This window comes from Leptodactylus fuscus, chromosome 1 (genome assembly GCF_031893055.1).
Source record: "Leptodactylus fuscus isolate aLepFus1 chromosome 1, aLepFus1.hap2, whole genome shotgun sequence".
NCBI lineage: Eukaryota > Metazoa > Chordata > Amphibia > Anura > Leptodactylidae > Leptodactylus > Leptodactylus fuscus.
This window is the reverse complement of record NC_134265.1, coordinates 328,951,574-328,973,189: the sequence shown is the minus strand read 5'-3', so window position 1 is coordinate 328,973,189 and position 21,616 is coordinate 328,951,574. Positions and strand designations below refer to the sequence as shown.

At 45.1% G+C, this 21,616-nt stretch overlaps 1 protein-coding gene across 6 annotated transcripts in view; it reads left to right on the top strand.

The window, feature by feature from the left end:
- Positions 1-3,014: 3,014 nt before the first annotated feature.
- ABLIM2 (actin binding LIM protein family member 2) overlaps positions 3,015-21,616 on the top strand; it is a 140,721-nt gene continuing 122,119 nt past the window's right edge. For all 6 annotated transcript variants that reach the window (XM_075260687.1, XM_075260669.1, XM_075260677.1 and 3 more), the window contains exon 1: positions 3,015-3,291. In XM_075260687.1, coding sequence (XP_075116788.1) covers positions 3,282-3,291 — 10 coding nt within the window. In that variant the 5' untranslated portion in view covers positions 3,015-3,281. The remainder of the gene's footprint in view (positions 3,292-21,616) is intronic.

Here is a 21,616-nt window from a genome sequence, read left to right as displayed (position 1 = left end):
TGGGTTAGGCTGAGTGCACAAGGGATTTTCGGTCCGCAAACTGAGGAGGAGGCCACCTCAATTTCTGGACCAAAAACTGGGTAGCCGCGACTTGATGCAGTGCATTGGCACCCAGCCGTGCACTCAGCCCCAGATTAGGCTCAATGAATGGGACTAGTCCAGAGGAGGGAGTGTCTTCAGGCCGAATCACATCTGAAGAATGAGCATGTCCATTCTTTATTCCGGGAGCCAGAACAAATGGCTCTCAGAAAAAAGACCTGAGCGTTTCCCATTAATTTCAATGGGAGTCGTCTTTTTGGTCAGGATTTTGATGCAGATACGGCCTGAAAATCCTGACCAAAAAACTCAGTGTGAATTCAGCCTTACTATGATCAGGTGACTTTAGATCAATATGGGGAGGGTCTGTGTCACCTTAAAACTGGAAATGGTAACAAAACACAAAGCTTCATAGTAAATGCTATTATTTTAGGATACAACAGGCTACTCATGCTGGATCATTCTTTCATATACTGGATGATATACTAAATAATAAAGTCTCATAGTCCTAGACTACTATGAGGGTGACATGGGGCTGGGGGTGATGGGGGCAGCTGCAGCCACACCTCATTATTAGTAACATTCCAGTCACTATATACCCCCCTGAGCCTGTGCTGTATACCCTTACCCTCCTGTTACCCTGCTATACCCCCTCCAGCCTGGCACACCTTCCCTCACACTTACATTATTAGTCACTATATACTCCCTGAGCCTGTGCTGTATACCCTTACCCCCTGTCACCCTGCTATACCCCCTCCAGCCTGGCACACCTTCCCTCATACTTACATTATTAGTCACTATATACCTCCTGAGCCTGTGCTGTATACCCTTACCCCCTGTCACCCTGCTATACCCCCTCCAGCCTGGCACACCTTCCCTCACACTTACATTATTAGTCACTATATACCCCCTGAGCCTGTGCTGTATACCCTTACCCCCTGTCACCCTGCTATACCCCCTCCAGCCTGGCACACCTTCCCTCACACTTACATTATTAGTCACTATATACCCCCTGAGCCTGTGCTGTATACCCTTACCCTCCTGTTACCCTGCTATACCCCCTCCAGCCTGGCACACCTTCCCTCATACTTACATTATTAGTCACTATATACTCCCTGAGTCTGTGCTGTATACCCTTATCCTCTGTCACCCTGCTATACCCCATCCAGCCTGGCACACCTTCCCTCACACTTACATTATTTAGTCACTATATACTCCCTGAGCCTGTGCTGTATACCCTTACCCCCTGTCACCCTGCTATACCCCCTCCAGCCTGGCACACCTTCCCTCATACTTACATTATTAGTCACTATATACCCCCTGAGCCTGTGCTGTATACCCTTAACCCCTGTCACCCTGCTATACCCCCTCCAGCCTGGCACACCTTCCCTCACACTTACATTATTAGTCACTATATACCTCCTGAGCCTGTGCTGTATACCCTTACCCCCTGTCACCCTGCTATACCCCCTCCAGCCTAGCACACCTTCCCTCACACTTACATTATTAGTCACTATATACCCCTGAGCCTGTGCTGTATACCCTTACCCTCCTGTTACCCTGCTATACCCCCCTCCAGCCTGGCACACCTTCCCTCACACTTACATTATTAGTCACTATATACCTCCTGAGCCTGTGCTGTATACCCTTACCCCCTGTCACCCTGCTATACCCCCTCCAGCCTGGCACACCTTCCCTCACACTTACATTATTAGTCACTATATACCTCCTGAGCCTGTGCTGTATACCCTTACCCCCTGTCACCCTGCTATACCCCCCTCCAGCCTGGCACACCTTCCCTCACACTTACATTATTAGTCACTATATACTCCCTGAGTCTGTGCTGTATACCCTTACCCCCTGTCACCCTGCTATACCCCCTCCAGCCTGGCACACCTTCCCTCACACTTACATTATTAGTCACTATATACCCCCTGAGCCTGTGCTGTATACCCTTACCCCCTGTCACCCTGCTATACCCCCCTCCAGCCTGGCACACCTTCCCTCACACTTACATTATTAGTCACTATATACCCCCTGAGCCTGTGCTGTATACCCTTACACTCCTGTCACCCTGCTATACCCCCCTCCAGCCTGGCACACCTTCCCTCACACTTACATTATTAGTCACTATATACTCCCTGAGTCTGTGCTGTATACCCTTATCCTCTGTCACCCTGCTATACCCCCCTCCAGCCTGGCACACCTTCCCTCACACTTACATTATTAGTCACTATATACCCCCTGAGTCTATGCTGTATACCCTTACCCCCTGTCACCCTGCTATACCCCCCTCCAGCCTGGCACACCTTCCCTCACACTTACATTATTAGCACTATATACCCCCTGAGCCTGTGCTGTATACCCTTACCCCCTGTCACCCTGCTATACCCCCCTCCAGCCTGGCACACCTTCCCTCACACTTACATTATTAGCACTATATACCCCCCTGAGCCTGTGCTGTATACCCTTACCCCCTGTCACCCTGCTATACCCCCCTACAGCCTGGCACACCTTCCCTCACACTTACATTATTAGTCACTATATACTCCCTGAGCCTGTGCTGTATACCCTTACCCCCTGTCACCCTGCTATACCCCCTCCAGCCTGGCACACCTTCCCTCACACTTACATTATTAGTCACTATATACCTCCTGAGCCTGTGCTGTATACCCTTACCCCCTGTCACCCTGCTATACCCCCCTCCAGCCTGGCACACCTTCCCTCACACTTACATGCTACCATTTCCAGGACTGTATTAATTGCTTTGCAAAGTCAGAGGTAAAGTGATTTCCTTGCAGTATCTGCGCAGCGCCATCTAGCGCTCATTCTGACTATGACACATTCCCTGCAAAGCATCACGGTCTATGTAGTTTCCTGCGCTGACTCTTCAGCTTACAAGCCCCAGTGCTGTGATGACAGAGGACTACACTACCCAGCATGCCTGGGGGACTTTCTTGCCTGCGCTATAGCTGTCCCAGAAACATTTATCAGCTCGGTGCTGAAGATAAGGAGGAGGGGATAGTGAGGAGAAGAGTGGAGGACTGGAGCATCTGCCCGGGGGCTCATTGCTGCCTCTGCGCTGGGGACTGCTGCCTGCATGGACTAGGAGGAGGACAGCACAGGGCAATGGTCATCTTCATACATGTGGATGGGGTGGCATTGCTGGGCTGATGTGTAACAGGTAAAGGCAGAAGCTACAGATTGTCTACACTGGATGGAAGCCAAGGGCTAGCAGCTACAGCATGAGTGCAGGTGAGTGCCATCATGTCCTAGTCATCTGTGTGCTGGCATTATAACATGCCATCTACCCCAGCACCATGCATAAGGGGGCAACTAGTCATAAGATGTCACCTACCCCAGCACCATGCATGGGGGGAGCTGGTAATAAGGTATGCAATAGACCCCAGTACTATACATAGGGGGCAGCTACAGCATGAGTGCAGTTGGGTGCCATCATCTCCTAGTCATCTGTGTGCTGGGCTTATGGGGGGGTAGGTAGTCATAAAATGCCATCTACCCCAGCACCATACATAGGGGGAGCTTGTAATAAGACATGCAATATACCCCAGATAAGATAACTTACCTACCCCAGCACCATGCCTATAGGGACAGCTGGCAATAGAATATCTCACCTACCCCAATACCATGCAAAGGGGTGCAGATGTTCATGTGATATCTCACCTACCCCAGTACCATGCATAGGGGGGCAGTTGGTCATATGATCTCTCACCTACGCCAATACCATACATAGGGGGGCAGCTGGTCATAAGATATTGCACCTACCCCCAAACAATGCATAGGGGGCACATGGTCATAAGATAACTCAACTACCCTAGTACTGTGCATAGGGGGCAGCTAGTTATAAGATATTTCACCTACCTCAGTACCTTATATGAAATTCATTGCATGTGTTTTGCAATATCATTATGTAGTCTGGGCACAAGACATGACACCTACCCCTATACCATACATGAGGGGTAGCTAGTGATAAGACATGCCACCTATCCCTCTACCATAGATGGGGGAGGAGGTGACAGCTGGTCCTAAGACATTACAATGCTTAGAATATATACAATCTGTAATATCACTATAGATGCTGGGCATGCCATATGCCACCTTCTCCAGTGCCATACTTATGATATATAATATTAAGTCATTGTATACCTTATACATTTTCACTATAGATTCTAGACATGAGACATGCCACCTACCCCAGTACCAGGAATATATGGTATATACATTCACTGCCTATGACTTAGTGCCCACCTTTATGATGAATACCACTGAACCTCTTGCTTTATTCCCTGGTATTGTGTTCAATGTTATTAGCTAATCCCTCTGTGGTTGTGAAAGGGTTAGTTCGCCATGTGGGTAAACGCCTTGTATAGGAGGATGCTGCTCCCGTCAGTCAATGGCTAGCTGGTCCTGGAGAGCAGGGAATGAGAATCCTAGCCAGAGAGCCGTGCCCATCCTCCCCCTCCTTATCATGTATCACAGAGGGATATAAGGCGGATACATGGTATATATATTTATACACATTAGTGATACATAGTAGCCGAGGAATCCCTAAATGACAAGCGGCAGGTGGAGATTGCAGGCTTATTGTAACTCTGGCCATGCTCTCGAGCAGCGGCCAGGAATACATGGCCCACTTTACACAGCACCACCCATTGCAGAACAGAGGAAATCCAATTATCTGGCCGTGACATTTGTCTGCCGAGTGGGATTTTACACTGATATACTGAATATACTACATTTCTGGCCTATGGCGGGTGTAGAAATCCATTTTATAAGTTAATGTGGTTGTAACCTATTCAGTGTGGTCACTCAGCTTTTCCAGGCTCCTGTCCTGAGCATAGTTATAGACTGATATAGCCCTTGTCTCTGCATGATTAGGTAGATTTTCCTTTATAGTGCATGGAAAAGCTGGGTGACAGCCCCTTTGGCACAGGGGAGGCTAATGTTGTCAAAATTTTGTACTGCCATTTCATAATTATAGTAGATCTGCTTCTAGGAAAGTTGGGTTACAACCAATGAGGTTAACATTACAGCTCCGGTGTGTTTTCACCCAGCTTTACAGATCCCTGAACATGTTAAGATTTGATACAGCCCCTGTGCTCTTATATCTAGAAGATTTGTCTTTCTGGAGTGTGGCAAAGCTGGGTGTCAAGCCATTTTGGCAGCTGCATAGAGTTTTTGCTAGGTGGTTTTGTCCTTCAAGAGTCTGGAAAAGCTGGGTGACAACCCCTTTGGGTAGTAGTTTTTGTGCAATATTGTTACAAATTCTATATAGCCATTTCTTAGTTGGATCTGTTCCTAGGCAAGTTGGGTACGCGACTTATCCGACCCCTCTATGTTGTCACTCATCTCTCCAAGACACTTGATGGAGTGACATGTACCCTGCGCTCATATCTCTGCATATGGGTCAGATGGGGTACTATTTCTTCCTAGGTCGCATTCATACATGCCCTGCAAGGATTCTTGGTAAAGAATATGTAAATAAGTCCTCATTGGTGGAAAAAGGAGAACTTCCTCCAGCGCCACCTTTAGAAAGGTAGCTCCCTATAGATAAATGCTTGGTTTTCCAGCAGTCTATTAGCTGGATGCTATAATACTCCAGTGCTGATCCACAGACCTACCCTATAGTTTGTCATTGATATAGCCCATGCTCTCATATCACTGCATAGCTAGGAAAATTTGCCCTTCATGAATCTGGTAAAGCTGGGTGACAACTTCTTAGGGAGCCATAATAGTAGTAGTTCAGGATAATGCTAAGAGGTTGGATTTGACTTGGCCCCTGATTCAGATTCTTTGTTAGGGTAAGTTCACATGGCGATTTTTTGTCCGGAACCTGAGGCCGGGTAGCCGCGACTGAAAGCCAGTGCACTGCACCAGCATCCAGCCGCGCACTCCGCTCCAGATTAGGCCCAATGAATGGACCTAGTCCGGAGGAGGGAGTGTCTTCAGGCCGAATCGTGAGGCGAAGAAGAAGAATGAGCAACTTGCTTCTTTTTTCTGGGAGCCGGAAGAAACGGCTCCTGGAAAAAACTCCTGAGCGGCTCTTCAAAGGGAGCCATCTTTTTGGTCAGGATTTTGAGGTGGATACGGCCTCAAAACCCTGGCCAAAAAACTCTGTGTGAACTTACCCTTTCTGTTTCTAGCTTGTGATTGATGCTGGAGCCTATAGGGTCCATATGGTTCCAGTATCTTACATGTCTGGTGATAGCTCAGGGCCCTTGTTTCACATTTTGTACTTTCTCTACTCAGGAAAACCCAGCCATGATGTCCTTATTGTGTCCTGGGTTATCTTCTCATACATGTAGTGTCCTCCTTTTAACAAGCCATGCTGTCCTTATTGTGGTCGGGTTATCTTCTCATACATGTAGTGTCCTCCTTTTAACCAGCCATGATGTCCTTATTGTGTCCGGGTTATCTTCTCATACATGTAGTGACCTCCTGATAACCAGCCATGATGTCCTTATTGTGTCCTGGGTTATCTTCTCATACATGTAGTGTCCTCCTTTTAACAAGCCATGCTGTCCTTATTGTGGTCGGGTTATCTTCTCATACATGTAGTGTCCTCCTTTTAACCAGCCATGATGTCCTTATTGTGTCCGGGTTATCTTCTCATACATGTAGTGACCTCCTGATAACCAGCCATGATGTCCTTATTGTGTCCGGGTTATCTTCTCATACATGTAGTGTCCTCCTGATAACCAGCCATGATGTCCTTATTGTGTCCCGGGTTATCTTCTCATACATGTAGTGTCCTCCTGATAACCAGCCATGATGTCCTTATTGTGTCCCGGGTTATCTTCTCATACATGTAGTGTCCTCCTTTTAACCAGCCATGATGTCCTTATTGTGTCCGGGTTATCTTCTCATACATGTAGTGTCCTCCTGATAACCAGCCATGATGTCCTTATTGTGTCCGGGTTATCTTCTCATACATGTAGTGACCTCCTGATAACCAGCCATGATGTCCTTATTGTGGTCGGGTTATCGTCTCATACATGTAGTGTCCCATCCTGATAACCAGCCATGATGTCCTTATTGTGTCCGGGTTATCTTCTCATACATGTAGTGTCCTCCTTTTAACCAGCCATGATGTCCTTATTGTGTCCGGGTTATCTTCTCATTCATGTAATGTCCTCCTGATAACCAGCCATGATGTCCTTATTGTGTCCGGGTTATCTTCTCATACATGTAGTGTCCTCCTGATAACCAGCCATGATGTCCTTATTGTGTCCGGGTTATCTTCTCATACATGTAGTGACCTCCTGATAACCAGCCATGCTGTCCTTATTGTGGTCGGGTTATCTTCTCATACATGTAGTGTCTTCCTGATAACCAGCCATGATGTCCTTATTGTGTCCGGATTATCTTCTCATACATGTAGTGTCCTCCTGATAACCAGCCATGATGTCCTTATTGTGTCCGGGGTATCTTCTCATACATGTAGTGACCTCCTGATAACCAGCCATGATGTCCTTATTGTGTCCGGGTTATCTTCTCATACATGTAGTGACCTCCTGATAACCAGCCATGCTGTCCTTATTGTGGTCGGGTTATCTTCTCATACATGTAGTGTCTTCCTGATAACCAGCCATGATGTCCTTATTGTGTCCGGATTATCTTCTCATACATGTAGTGTCCTCCTGATAACCAGCCATGATGTCCTTATTGTGTCCGGGTTATCTTCTCATACATGTAGTGTCCTCCGGATAACCAGCCATGATGTCCTTATTGTGTCCGGGATATCTTCTCATACATGTAGTGTCCTCCTGATAACCAGCCATGATGTCCTTATTGTGGTCAGGTTATCTTCTCATACATGTAGTGTCCTCCTGATAACCAGCCATGATGTCCTTATTGTGTCCGGGTTATCTTCTCATACATGTAGTGTCCCTTCCTGATAACCAGCCATGATGTCCTTATTGTGGTCGGGTTATCTTCTCATACTTGTAGTGTCCTCCTGATAACCAGCCATGATGTCCTTATTGTGTCCGGGTTATCTTCTCATATATGTAGTGTCCTCCTGATAACCAGCCATGATGTCCTTATTGTGTCCGGGTTATCTTCTCATATATGTAGTGTCCTCCTGATAACCAGCCATGATGTCCTTATTGTGTCCGGGTTATCTTCTCATACATGTAGTGACCTCCTGATAACCAGCCATGATGTCCTTATTGTGGTCGGGTTATCTTCTCATACATGTAGTGTCCCATCCTGATAACCAGCCATGATGTCCTTATTGTGTCCGGGTTATCTTCTCATACATGTAGTGTCCTCCTGATAACCAGCCATGATGTCCTTATTGTGTCCGGGTTATCTTCTCATTCATGTAATGTCCTCCTGATAACCAGCCATGATGTCCTTATTGTGTCCGGGTTATCTTCTCATACATGTAGTGTCCTCCTGATAACCAGCCATGATGTCCTTATTGTGTCCGGGTTATCTTCTCATACATGTAGTGACCTCCTGATAACCAGCCATGCTGTCCTTATTGTGGTCGGGTTATCTTCTCATACATGTAGTGTCTTCCTGATAACCAGCCATGATGTCCTTATTGTGTCCGGATTATCTTCTCATACATGTAGTGTCCTCCTGATAACCAGCCATGATGTCCTTATTGTGTCCGGGGTATCTTCTCATACATGTAGTGACCTCCTGATAACCAGCCATGATGTCCTTATTGTGTCCGGGTTATCTTCTCATACATGTAGTGACCTCCTGATAACCAGCCATGCTGTCGTTATTGTGGTCGGGTTATCTTCTCATACATGTAGTGTCTTCCTGATAACCAGCCATGATGTCCTTATTGTGTCCGGATTATCTTCTCATACATGTAGTGTCCTCCTGATAACCAGCCATGATGTCCTTATTGTGTCCGGGTTATCTTCTCATACATGTAGTGTCCTCCGGATAACCAGCCATGATGTCCTTATTGTGTCCGGGATATCTTCTCATACATGTAGTGTCCTCCTGATAACCAGCCATGATGTCCTTATTGTGGTCAGGTTATCTTCTCATACATGTAGTGTCCTCCTGATAACCAGCCATGATGTCCTTATTGTGTCCGGGTTATCTTCTCATACATGTAGTGTCCCTTCCTGATAACCAGCCATGATGTCCTTATTGTGGTCGGGTTATCTTCTCATACTTGTAGTGTCCTCCTGATAACCAGCCATGATGTCCTTATTGTGTCCGGGTTATCTTCTCATATATGTAGTGTCCTCCTGATAACCAGCCATGATGTCCTTATTGTGTCCGGGTTATCTTCTCATATATGTAGTGTCCTCCTGATAACCAGCCATGATGTCCTTATTGTGTCCGGGTTATCTTCTCATACATGTAGTGTCCTCCTGATAACCAGCCATGATGTCCTTATTGTGGACAGGTTATCAGTCAGGGCACTACATGTATGAGAAGATAACCCGGACACAATAAGGAGATCATGGCTGGTTATCAGGAGGACACTACATGTATGAGAAGATAACCAGGACACAATAAGGACATCATGGCTGGTTATCAGGAGGACACTACATGTATGAGAAGATAACCAGGACACAATAAGGACATCATGGCTGGGATTTGGAATCTTGAAAGTTCCTGCATTCATGGTCATATCCATTGGAAACTGAACAAGACAACAGAACTTACATGTTTAGGGAAACTCTTTCAAATTCTGCAAATTTTTTCATTATTGATGTTTCTACAATGTTTTACTTTTAATTGTCTACAAATTTAGGTATGGTTCTGTCCTTGGGATGCCGAGTGATCTGCCATCACACGTGTGTTGGGCTTTGATCCTATTTCTACCATACTTAGGTTAGGGGGGTATGAAGTAGAGAAGGGGATCTATAGCAAAGGTCAAACTAAACAAGGTCCTGATGTTTCTTTTACTATCCATGCTCTTTTCGTGGATTTTCGATACTTGCCCCCCAATAAGTAAGGGAATGTGACCATGCAGAACTGGGGCCCATCTAGGGCCGCATAGTAGGGTCATGGTCGCTTGTATCTCTTGTACTTAGATATCTGTCATTTGCAATGATATGGTCAGTATTACATTTCCTGCCATGTGGAAGTCATCAGGTTGTATAACTCACACCACAAGCGGCCAATTAGCCCTATAGTCCTGTTGACCCATTGAACCCCATGGGGTTAAGCACGTAGTTGTGATGTATGCCGGGCATCCCTAGTATGTGCTGGATTTTGACACTTGGGCTCGAGCTGACCGCTCCTAGTTACTGGCGTATGTGCAATAATTAGATCAGAGGAGCTAAATGACTCCATCATGTGAGCGGCTCAGCCGGCAGACATCACACACACAGCACATTCACCATGAGAGGACTTGTGTCTGCTCCTCTGCTGCAAACACTGGACGTATTCATTGTCACATATGTCCCTTAATGGGCAGCATGCACCCGCCACTTGTCTACGGTCACATTATGTAAGTCCAGTCTATGCCACGGCAGGACAGTAGGGGCGGGTTTACAGGTGCCATCTGCAGAACACAGGTGCAGTTTGTGGTAGCCTGTATCCTGTGAATGGGAAAACTAGAGAAGCCCTATAGACTGTCATCTACGCTAAATGTGACCTGTATTTTGCAGGTTTATCTTTCTGCCCCAAAACATTACTTTCTAAGCTCCAAAACAAATAAAAATGTACAAGTAATAATAACGTTTTTACATTCAGTCTCTTTTTATAGAATTGCTAATTTTGTTTTTCAGTTTCATACAAAATCCTGCAATTTTCACTCTGACCACAAAGCTTAATAATAGACTGACGCTTTCAACTCTGTACAGGTTTTCTTTGCAGCTGTCTCCTCATTTACAACATCAAAGACAGGAATACAATAGAAGATAACACCGCTATAGATAAGCCCACTGACCCATCATTACATTCACTATTAACAATAGATGGTGTCACAGATTATCTCCTCTACAGAACATGTCTAGAAGACTCTCCATAGACCACAATGAGTCAGCTCCAGACTATTGTTGCCTGTGTTGTAAAGCAGATCACTAAATGTTGTTAAGAAAGCAGAGGAAAAGCTCAGGCAAAATGGCCGCCCTTATAATAACGTACAGAAAATAGAATAAAAAATCTACAATTAAAATAGAGTGATATATTTTAATACCTAGTTTTAATTTTAAAAAAATTACGTTCCCTTTAATTGTCTCCCTTTATTAGGCTATTGTACCATGCACCCCTTAGGGCACTTCTCCCAAATCTGTCTTACTGGGCACCTTGAAGCTGACTTGGCGCCCTATGCTGCGCCCAGACAAGGCAGCAGTGAACCCTATGAAGGCAGGCTAGACTTACATAGCAGTCTGTGGATTGTCAGCCCGCACCCACGCACATAGATTGACAGCTCTCTTTATATGAACGTACAGGCATGTCATGTCAGTCTCTGCGTGTGGGGAGAAGAAGACGACTTACAGGCTTTCTCTGATGTTCAGACCAGTAAACCTGTAAAGTCGTATGTTGTCACACTGCCTAGTGAGATCCATGCCTGAGACTCCATGTACATTGGCAGGTTCTTCAGCAACGTCCCACTATGTTTGTGTATTAAATTAACTGGAGGAGTATGGCCGGAGGGCCCCTTTATAGGAACTCTGAATCTAGAAATGAATGGTACAAGTAAACAGAAGGAATGTGCAACCGGTGTTTGTTAGTATTCCTGAAAGAAACAGGGGATAAAGGGGTTAATCTGTTCCGTTTTCAGCCACAAAATGGGGTTTAGCCAAAAGTGGATCTGATAAAGGGGTTGTGCAGGAATTGAAGCAACACGTGTGTGGTTGGAGGAGGTGTAAAACAAAACAAAAAAAAAGTATAAAAATGCATACATACTAACCTGTCCCGGTGTTACTCATATGTCCTGGTGTTACTAACCTGTCCTGGTGTTACTAACCTGTTCTGGTATTACTAACCTGTCCTGGTTTTAGTAATATGTCCTGGTGTTACTAACCTGTCCTGGTGTTACCAACCTGTACTGGTGTTACTAATATGTCCTGGTGTTACTAACCTGTCCTGGTGTTACTAACCTGTTCTGTTGTTACTAACCTGTCCTGCTGTTACTATCCTGTCCTGGTGTTACTAACCTGTCCTGGTTTTACTAACCTGTCCTGGTTTTACTAACTTGTCCTGGTGTTACTAACTTGTCCTGGTGTTACTAACCTGTCCTGGTGTTACTAATATGTCCTGGTGTTACTAACCTGTCCTGCTCTTACTATCCTGTCCTGGTGTTACTAACCTGTCCTAGTGTTACTAACCTGTCCTGCTCTTACTATCCTGTCCTGGTGTTACTAACCTGTCCTGGTGTTACTAACCTGTCCTGGTTTTACTAACCTGTCCTGGTGTTACTAACCTGTCCTAGTGTTACTAACCTGTCCTGGTTTTACTAACCTGTCCTGGTGTTACTAACCTGTTCTGGTTTTACTAACCTGTCCTGGTGTTACTAACCTGTCCTGGTTTTACTAACCTGTCCTGGTGTTACTAACCTGTCCTGGTGTTACTAACCTGTCCTGGTGTTTTGTTGTCCACCACCGATGTCTGTTCAGGATCGTGCTGCGGCCTCATTGCCAGGAGTCCTGCACCCTATATCTCCGCTGAGGCCACTGCTCAGTCTCATTGTTTATGTAGGGTGTAGGACTTCCAGCAACGGACCCCCGACACGATCCTAAATGGACACCAGTGTCAGACAACAGAATGTCAGGGAAGGTGAGTAGTCTGCGTTTTGTTTTTTTTATACCACCTCCTGCCACCATACAGGCTACTCCAGTTCCTCTGAAAAGCTTGATATTGATTATTAAGAGGCCTCACTCCGTTGCAAGCCACCATCTTAACAGCTGGAACACCAGTCTGGAAAAGAGAACCCTGGTTGGTCTTACACGACAGTAGTGTTTTTTGTGGTCCACAATTTGCTGACCACCAACACTTTTAAGTCATTCCGCAGACATCCGTGTCCATCTGCAAAGTACCATGCCGTGATGTCCGTGACTTTGCGGACCAGCGGTTTTCAGTGCGGACCCTGGGCACAGCACCACACACCACGGATAAAATATCCTGTGGTGTAAGAGGCCGCACTGAACACGTGTCCGTAAATGGTCTGCAATTGAGAACCCACAATTGTGGATTTAACTTACATTCGTGTAAGGCCAGCCTAAAGCTGAAGCCCCACGTTGTGGTAACGCAGCTTTTTTGTTGCAGATTTCGCTGCGGTTTTGGAGCCAAGTCCAAGATATATACGGTTACAAGAGGAATAAGAAATCTATAGGAAACTCTTTGGCTTTGGCTCAAAAAACTGCAGCAAATTCTCCTCCATCCCTTTGCGATCTTGTTTTATAAGAGCAATGTAGCTAACAAGACGACAAGCTCCAACTCAGTTGCCCCATGACCATACCACCCGAAACCCAAATCCATCACTAGGGCCCTTGCCAAGAATAAATTACACATGTCTCCCACACATGAGCCCCCCTAAGTCTCCTCGGCCCAGATTCACTAGCACCCTCTTAAGTTATACCCCTGATGAGAAACAGGATCCCACCATTTCCAGTCTGGCAGTGGCCAAAAATCAAAGGGACTGGAGCATCGGCGCCGGAACGGAGGGACGTCCTTTATTATAAACCCTACACTTATCTTTTGATGTACTTTGTAGAACCCCTTTCATTGTAATATAAGACAAAATCAAGTCAATGTAATGGTGGATATAAAGGGAGGAAATGCTGTGGGTTTTTTTTTAGTGTTTTTTTGCATTTTACGTTTTTGATGTTCTACTTCTTGCTCGGACATTGTCTGAAGATATTGGAGCAGAAATGTCAGAAAATTGCAACGTCCACTGACTTCTAAGGTCATTGCTTAGTAGGGGTCCTCTATATACATAGACAATATGCTGTATGGTTAAATACTGATGATATACATGGAGTCCGTCTGACATGGGGTTCAGCATCAGTGGTGGGAATTAGAAGGTGTTGCGATTTGTAATTGGGAAGACGGGGGTGACAATTCACTGAATTATTTAATGTGTGAATGTGTCATGGTGTTCGTCTCCTCCGTGGAGTACAGTGTGGATCAGCGCATACATTAGCACCGAGCTGTTATATTCCTGCTCCTGTCATTCTGCAGGATAATGGGAAGGATCAGGGTCCGGGAGCGTACAGTACATTGACGGGAATTTTGTTGTCATGCTTTCAATTGCTAGGGGGGTAAATATTTCAAGAGCCAGATGATCCCTGGGCTAAGAATAGAGACATCAACATCTTAGTTGGATACGACTCAAATGTAGGTGGAAGTCAATAGCAAGACATGGACAAATTTTTTTTTTTTTTTTTAAAAGTTGCCTTTAATTTTGGTTATGATTGAATAGATATTTACTAAACCAAATGTTTCCTGGTAAAATAAACTAAAACTCTTGCACGCATTGTACGGGTTTCTTTCATCGTTGGCGGTATAGAGGACACATGGTTTTGATCTGTTGAGCCAGAGCCACAACCCCATGATTGTCTGTCTGATTAGAGCCCCTTCGGCCATGATGTGGGTCCGTGATGGGTGAGCGGTAAAGCTCACATAGTTATTTGGGGTTTTTAATCAAAGACTGGAGGGAATCAATGGTACATAGGATGACGGGGTTTCCTTTGAGAACAGGTGGTTATTGTTACAATTTTTGGTGCACAGGGTAGCTTCCAAATGGTGTCCTACTGGTATGGGTCCACACATACATCACAACTGCTCCTTATTGGGGTAAAATAGCCCAAAGCTTGTTCGCTTGCTTTGGTTTCAATGTCTGTGAAAAGGTTGGACCTTGGAATGGGACGACTATGAGCTGGAGGTTGTTTCTGTAGGTCATATAGGTGCTGTTGGCTTCATTTTCTGCTAAATCTGTGTCCTGATGGGCAGAGATGTGATACCTCATGGTGGTCTCCAACATAGAGGACCACAGATTGGTAACTATTGTGTTACAAATTGTGGTTTGCAGCGGTATACCAGCCAAAAACATTGGAGTTGGAGTTTATAGTGCAATGTAGGCTTGACCACTTGGACTTCCACCCATCACTAGCATGAGGGACCTCACTTCTCACCAGTTCCACAACGAGAAGGAGACGTTCTAATGGTGCAGTGGTTAACCCTATGCTTACATTTTTGGGTTTAGGAATGGGAAGATGATAATAAAGGTTATTGATATTGAGACCGTTGAGTCCTAAACCCATCTTTCGTGATGGTGAAATTTGGATTTGTGTTCAGGTCCATGGGCTTGCATCTCATTTCTTAAGAGGCTGGAGTTTATCATGTCTTGTGATTCTCGGGGCCTCTATTAAGACTGGTATAATAAATCTGTCACATTGTGGTGGTAAACCAGATCCATACTTCTCCATACTTTGGTGGTTGACCGTAATTTCTCCAATAGAATCTGCCGACCTCAATACTTTACTTTCGGAACTTTTTGGTTTGTATTGTTTGTCCGTTGTTGCTTGTAGCCACTGTCCATTGACTGGTTGAGATTACAGGTCATATAGTTGGGAGGATGGAAAAATAGCTGTCGGCCAAAGATGAATTCTGATTTACTTGATGGTGGTCCCTCCCTCGGGTTTTGGAAGACCTAACATATCCATAGACAGTCCCTGACATCAATAGATACTGTGTCATGCCTTATTTTACTTGCTTTCCACAGTAGATCACTGGTGGTCATTCTATGATGAGGTTTGAAAAGGGTCTGACCAAACTGGACATCCCCTTGAAGTATTTTGTCTGCCCTTGATTTCCATAACCCCTGCAGAAATATGTCTATATAATAGTATACTATGACATAGTAACATGAGACATTTTCATCTCAATTTATTTAACATTTTCATTTTAAATCACAATATAAATCCGAAATGCAGTTAAAATATGTTCAGCGATGCGGGAAATGACTAAATTACAATTCTTTGTTCTTTTCCACTTGATGTTCTTTTTAGTGTCACTTATTTTATTTGGATTATAATATTTACCCAGAGCAGAAATCAATCGGGAATGGATTTTTTTTTTTAGAAGTTTATTATTACCAATTCGGCATACGAATATTGCGCCATTTTGCCATCCATTGCAACTTGCCCCATATGTATCAACAGGCCATTGTTGTCAGACTGTTTTCTAGTTAGGAAAAGTGTCAGAACTTGGAGAGAATCTGAAACTGCGCATGCACATTTGTGTATGATGGAAAAAGTGGCAAAAGGGCATCATAAGGGGTGTAACTTTAGGAGGTGCAATGGGTGCAGCGGAATCAAGGCCAAGGAGTCTTAGGGGAGCCCATAAACCCCTTGTACAAGTCTCTTGTACAGATCAGGGCTATCTGAATTTGCTGGGACTGTTGGTGAAAATTAGAGACTGTGCCAGCAAATTCAGGACACTTGCCAACTATGTACTTGCAGTGTGACATAGAAAGGCCAATCTCTATACTGTCTATATCTCTATACTGTCTATATCTCTATACTGTCCATATCTCTATACTGTCTATATCTCTATAATGTGTATACTGTATATCTATACTGTCCATATCTCTATACTGTCTATATCTCTATACTGTCTATATCTCTATACTGTTCAGCCCTGTCATTGTATATAAGCTAATCTCACTCAACGTAATTCCTGTAAATACATTGAGAGATCTTCGTCAGAACAGTATCGACCAAGTTGATCTAATGGAAGTTCAATCTGTTCACTTTTCCTCGGCGCAGATAATGTAACCTTCATTAACTGTAATGGTGCTGTATAGAGCTGTGCAAAAGTTTCAGGCAGGTGTGGGGAAAGAAATGCTGAAAAGTAAGAATGCTTTCAGAAATAGAAGGGTTAATAGTCTATTTTTCTCTATTAACAAAATTAAAGGGATCCTAGCATTGGATACCCTTTTTTTCTTCCTACTATGTAGGAATAGCCTTAATAAAGGCTATTCTTCTCTAACCTTTAGATGTCCTCTCCACGCCGCCGTTCAGTAGAAATCCGGGTTTTCTTCGGTATGCAAATGAGTTCTCTCGCAGCACTGGGACTGGCCCCAACGCTCAAACAGCACTGGGGGCGTCCCCAATGCTGCGAGAGAACTCTACAGCGAAGATGAATGGTCCCAAAGCTTCCAACATGAAAAAATTCTTCTCTTGAGCTCATGAGTCATGGAGTCGTCTCGAAAAGTATTGACTCATGAATGTCTATGGGTAGTTTAAGAGTTATGGGCTTAGATCTCAATTATTTCTAGTCCCAAGTGACCAATGATCATTACAGAGAACCTTCACTTCCTCTGGCTGTGGCAGTATTATATACCGCTAGAAAGGTAGCAGTGTGCTGAATTTAGTCAGCTTTGCCGATATGTGTCCCGGTGCTAGAGATATCGGTGCCGTTAGATTTGGCACCAATATCCCTCCACTGTTAGAAGGCAGGGCCTTATAGTCTAGTGCCATTGCTTGGCTATCAGGAACTCCCCCTGACAGTACAAGGCTATGGAAGAGTATTGTCAGGGGGGTGTTCATCACTGATGTCAGAGGGCATGAAAGGTCCTCTGTAAGGCCATATTTCCAACCTGCAACAGATGATTCCTCCTACATGTGGTGGCCAATTGCTACACAATTTTGAAGGTAATGCCTCAGTGTTAACCAGTGATGTAACTAGGAACAGCGGGGTCCCGTAGCGAACTTTTGACATGGTGGCTTCTATACACAGTATTATGTCCCAGAGTGGCCCCTGCACACGGTATTATGCCCCACTGTTTACACCCATGAACAATTATTATGCTCTGGGGTCTTTTCAGACCACTAAGTATAATAATCGGAGACCGAAGGGGGGTACCAACATAAAAAACAATGTTACTTACCTATCCCCGAATCCACTGCAGTTCTCGGTGGTGTCGGCCATCTTCAATTACGTCCGGGACATCACATGACCTGGGACGCAGGCCCTGGTCATGTGATGTCAGGGAGAGTCACAGAAGTAGGCCCAAAGCCTGCCCGGAGAGGTAAGTAACACAATTTTTTATGTTATGTTACCTTACCTCTCTTGGACCTCCGATCATTATACTCGGGGTCTGAAAAGACCCCTGAGTATAATAATCATGTTTGCGGGGCCCGTGGCGTCATTTACCGATCCCGGCCCCTGCCAGGATCGGTAAGTAAATAGGGCCCGTTAGTGGCTGGAGTTACTCCAGCCGGTAACGGCCTATTATGAAAAGAAAAAAAATGCAGCGGTAGCGGCTGCCACAGGGCCCAGGACATTAGAGGCCCGGTGACAGCCGCTACCCCTGCTACCTCGGTAGTTACGCCACTGGTGTTAACCACATTGTGCAACCATTGGTCATCCCATGTAGGTAGGGTTCTTGCCACGTGCAGATTCCGCATTATTGAGGTCTGGCCAACTAAGTGTGAATTTAACATTATGTTTGTAAAATTATGTAAGAAGACGTCATGGATGGATTTATATGCATAACAATACAACCTCTATAATAGTCAAGGACATGTTATAACCAAGAGCTAATCATCATGTCAATGATTCGTGCATCAGAAACCTATCTATTGGTTTATACAGCAAGTGCAAAGTCTATGGATGTACAGTGTTGACGACATTTTTTTGGCAAAAAATTCTACACTTTTCATGACCTCAAAATGCACAAAGAAATCCACAGTATTGTGAGAAAAAGACTGATGGGTTTGTTTTTCATGGAAAGCTGTGCAGGAAAAAGTCCTTTTCCTTAGAAAAACATGACAATATAGCATGAGTTAACAAGGCTGTATCTAAGTAGAACCAAAGACTTAAGGAAGTTTTCTTCTGGACGGATAGACCATCGGTATTGATACACAGTGAGAAGCAACACAAGAGCTTCTGATCAACCATGGTGGAGATGTGAACAGAGTACAGGTCAAGCTTATGCTAAGAGAGGGTCCTTATTGCTGGACCCCCTATTTAAAGGGATTTTGTGTCCCTAACACGTAGGAATAGCCTTAAGAAAGCCTTAAGAAAGGCTATTCTTCTCTTACTTTTAGATGTCTTCTCTGCGCTGCCGTTTGGTAGAAATCCCAGTTTTCGTCAGTATGCAAATGAGTTCTCTCGTAGCACTGGGGGCGAGCCCCAGCACTCAAACAGCACTGGGGGCATCCTCAATGCTGCAAGAGAACTCTCCAGTGCCGCCTCCATCTTCAGGAACGGCCTCTTCACGCTTCTTCTTCCGGTGCTGGGGTCAACCTTTTAGGCCTCAGACAGAGCTGACTGCGCATGCCCACGGCCACAAGAAAAATAGCCACTTACACAGTAAGTAAGCGGCCATTTTCTTGTGGCCTGTGGGCATGCACAGTCGGCTCTGCCCGAAGCCACAAGAAAAATGGCCGCTTACACAGTAAGTAAGCGGCCATTGTCTTGTGGCCTGTGAGCAATTGTAGTCGGCTCTGCCCGAGGCCTAGAAGTTTGACCCCTAGTGCTGGAAGAAGACATGTGAGGAGGCCGTTCCTGAATAAGAAGGAGGCGGTGCCGGAGATCTCTCTCACAGCATTGGGGACGCCCCCAGTGCTGTTTGACCGCTGGGAACACCCCCAGTGCTGCGAGAGAACTAATTTGCATACCAACAAAACCGGGATTTCTACCGAAGACATCTAAAGGTAGAAAAAGAATAGCCTTTCTTAAAGAGGACCTTTCATCAGATCGGGCACATGCAGTTTTATATACTGCTGGAAAGCTGATAGTGCGCTGAATTCAGCACACTGTCGGCTTTCCTGATCTGTGCCCGGTGTAAAGCGCTATCGGTCCCGGGACCATAGCGCTTTAGTGTCAGAAGGGCGTTTCTGACACTTAGCCAGGGACGCCCTTCTGCCCAGCAGCGCCTATCGCGCTGTACTGTGTGAGCGGGGAGGAATGCCCCGTCAGCTTTCCAGCAGTATATAAAACTGCATGTGCCCGATCTGATGAAAGGTCCTCTTTAAGGCTATTCCTACGTGTTAGTCACAAAAAAAATTGCATTTTAATGATAGGATCCCTTTAAGAAACATTAAAGGGGTTGTCCAGTGAGGAAAATGGTGGCAGAAAATTTAGAGTAAAAGAAAAAAAAGTAATACTCAACCCAATTCTCTCGCTGGTCTCTACTTTTTGGTCCCACTCGGCTAGTCACTGATTGATGCCGGTCACTGCTGTTGCAGTGATTCACTGAGCAGGCATTTCCTCTTTGCTGAGACGCAACCAAGAAGTAGAGACCAGCAGGAATTGGTAAACCTTGGAATGGAAGTCGTGGGACCTTGTAGACACTTCAGCAGGTCTCCTGATTTTGAGAATGGTGGTCATAAAGCTCAGATAGACAGTAGTATCCAGTTGTTCATATTCTCTAGTCAGGATCCCGCTTATGCAACATATCTCAAAGACTGAAGCTGCCCTAACTTTACTCTTATCCCCATTATCTACAGGTTCTCCTTTGTCTTTAGCCTTTGCAATGCATTCAATAGAGCTTTCCCATACAAAAGGAGATAGATTTGTTGAAGAATAAGTGCAGCGATTTGCAAGGTCAGATGTGTTTCTCCAGGGATATCAGATTCATTATTATTAGCGCTCATGTTCCTGCCTCCCATAGACCTGCGAATTGGATAATTGGGGTGATTGAGGTTCTGTAGAATATTTCAGCTTTATAAAGGCTATAATCCTATAAATTTCACCCACAAATCTAAAATAATGATTCATATATACTGTACTAAGTTTCTTTATAGATTTGGGACACTGGATTGTTTGCTTTCAGTTATAAAGGTTATGTGTACACTTACAGTTATTAATGTCCATTGCTGTCAATCTTCATATGAAGACTGGCATTGAAAACCATGGTGCGATTCCCTATTCTAACTTATCCCTCCCCTGGGCTCCTGAGGTCCGAGCTCTTATCTAGACTCGGGACTCCTCAGTGACCAGATCTTTGGGATCATTAAGGCCAATATCATCACGTTCCTATAAGATGTCTGAAGGCGCTTTTACTCAATGATATCCCTTTGAGTCATACAAAGTATTGTTCGACATACTTTCTACTTAGGGAGCGTTCACACTACCGTCGGTGTCCGACATGCAGTGTCTGCTCCTAGTGTCCGCTCAAAATCTGTCACGGACACTAGGAGCGGACACTAGATGCATGCATGCATGCAGGGTTTTTCTGTCCGCTTGAGAAGTCGGACATCTTCTCTTGCGGACAGGGAAGGACGGGCACGGAGTGCAAAAGAACGCACCCGATGCCCATTCAAGTGAATGACAGGTGTCACGGACACATCTAGTGTCCGCTCCTAGTGTCCGTGACAGATTTTGAGCGGACACTAGGAGCGGACACTACATGTCGGACACCGACGGTAGTGTGAACGCCCCCTTATTCTTATACACCATGTATCAGTTTTACATTATTATATACCAATATAACTTGAGAGTAGACAATTGCCTTTACCTGGAACAAGCCCTAAGGGCTCGTTCACAAGGGGCAAGAGGGTGTGGATTTTGAATCCTCCTCAAAATCTGCCCCCTCACCATAGAGGTCTATGCAGACCGCTAGTGTTCTTTTTTTCTGGTAGCAGTTTGTTCCCGCTAGCGAAAAAAAAGAAGCGAG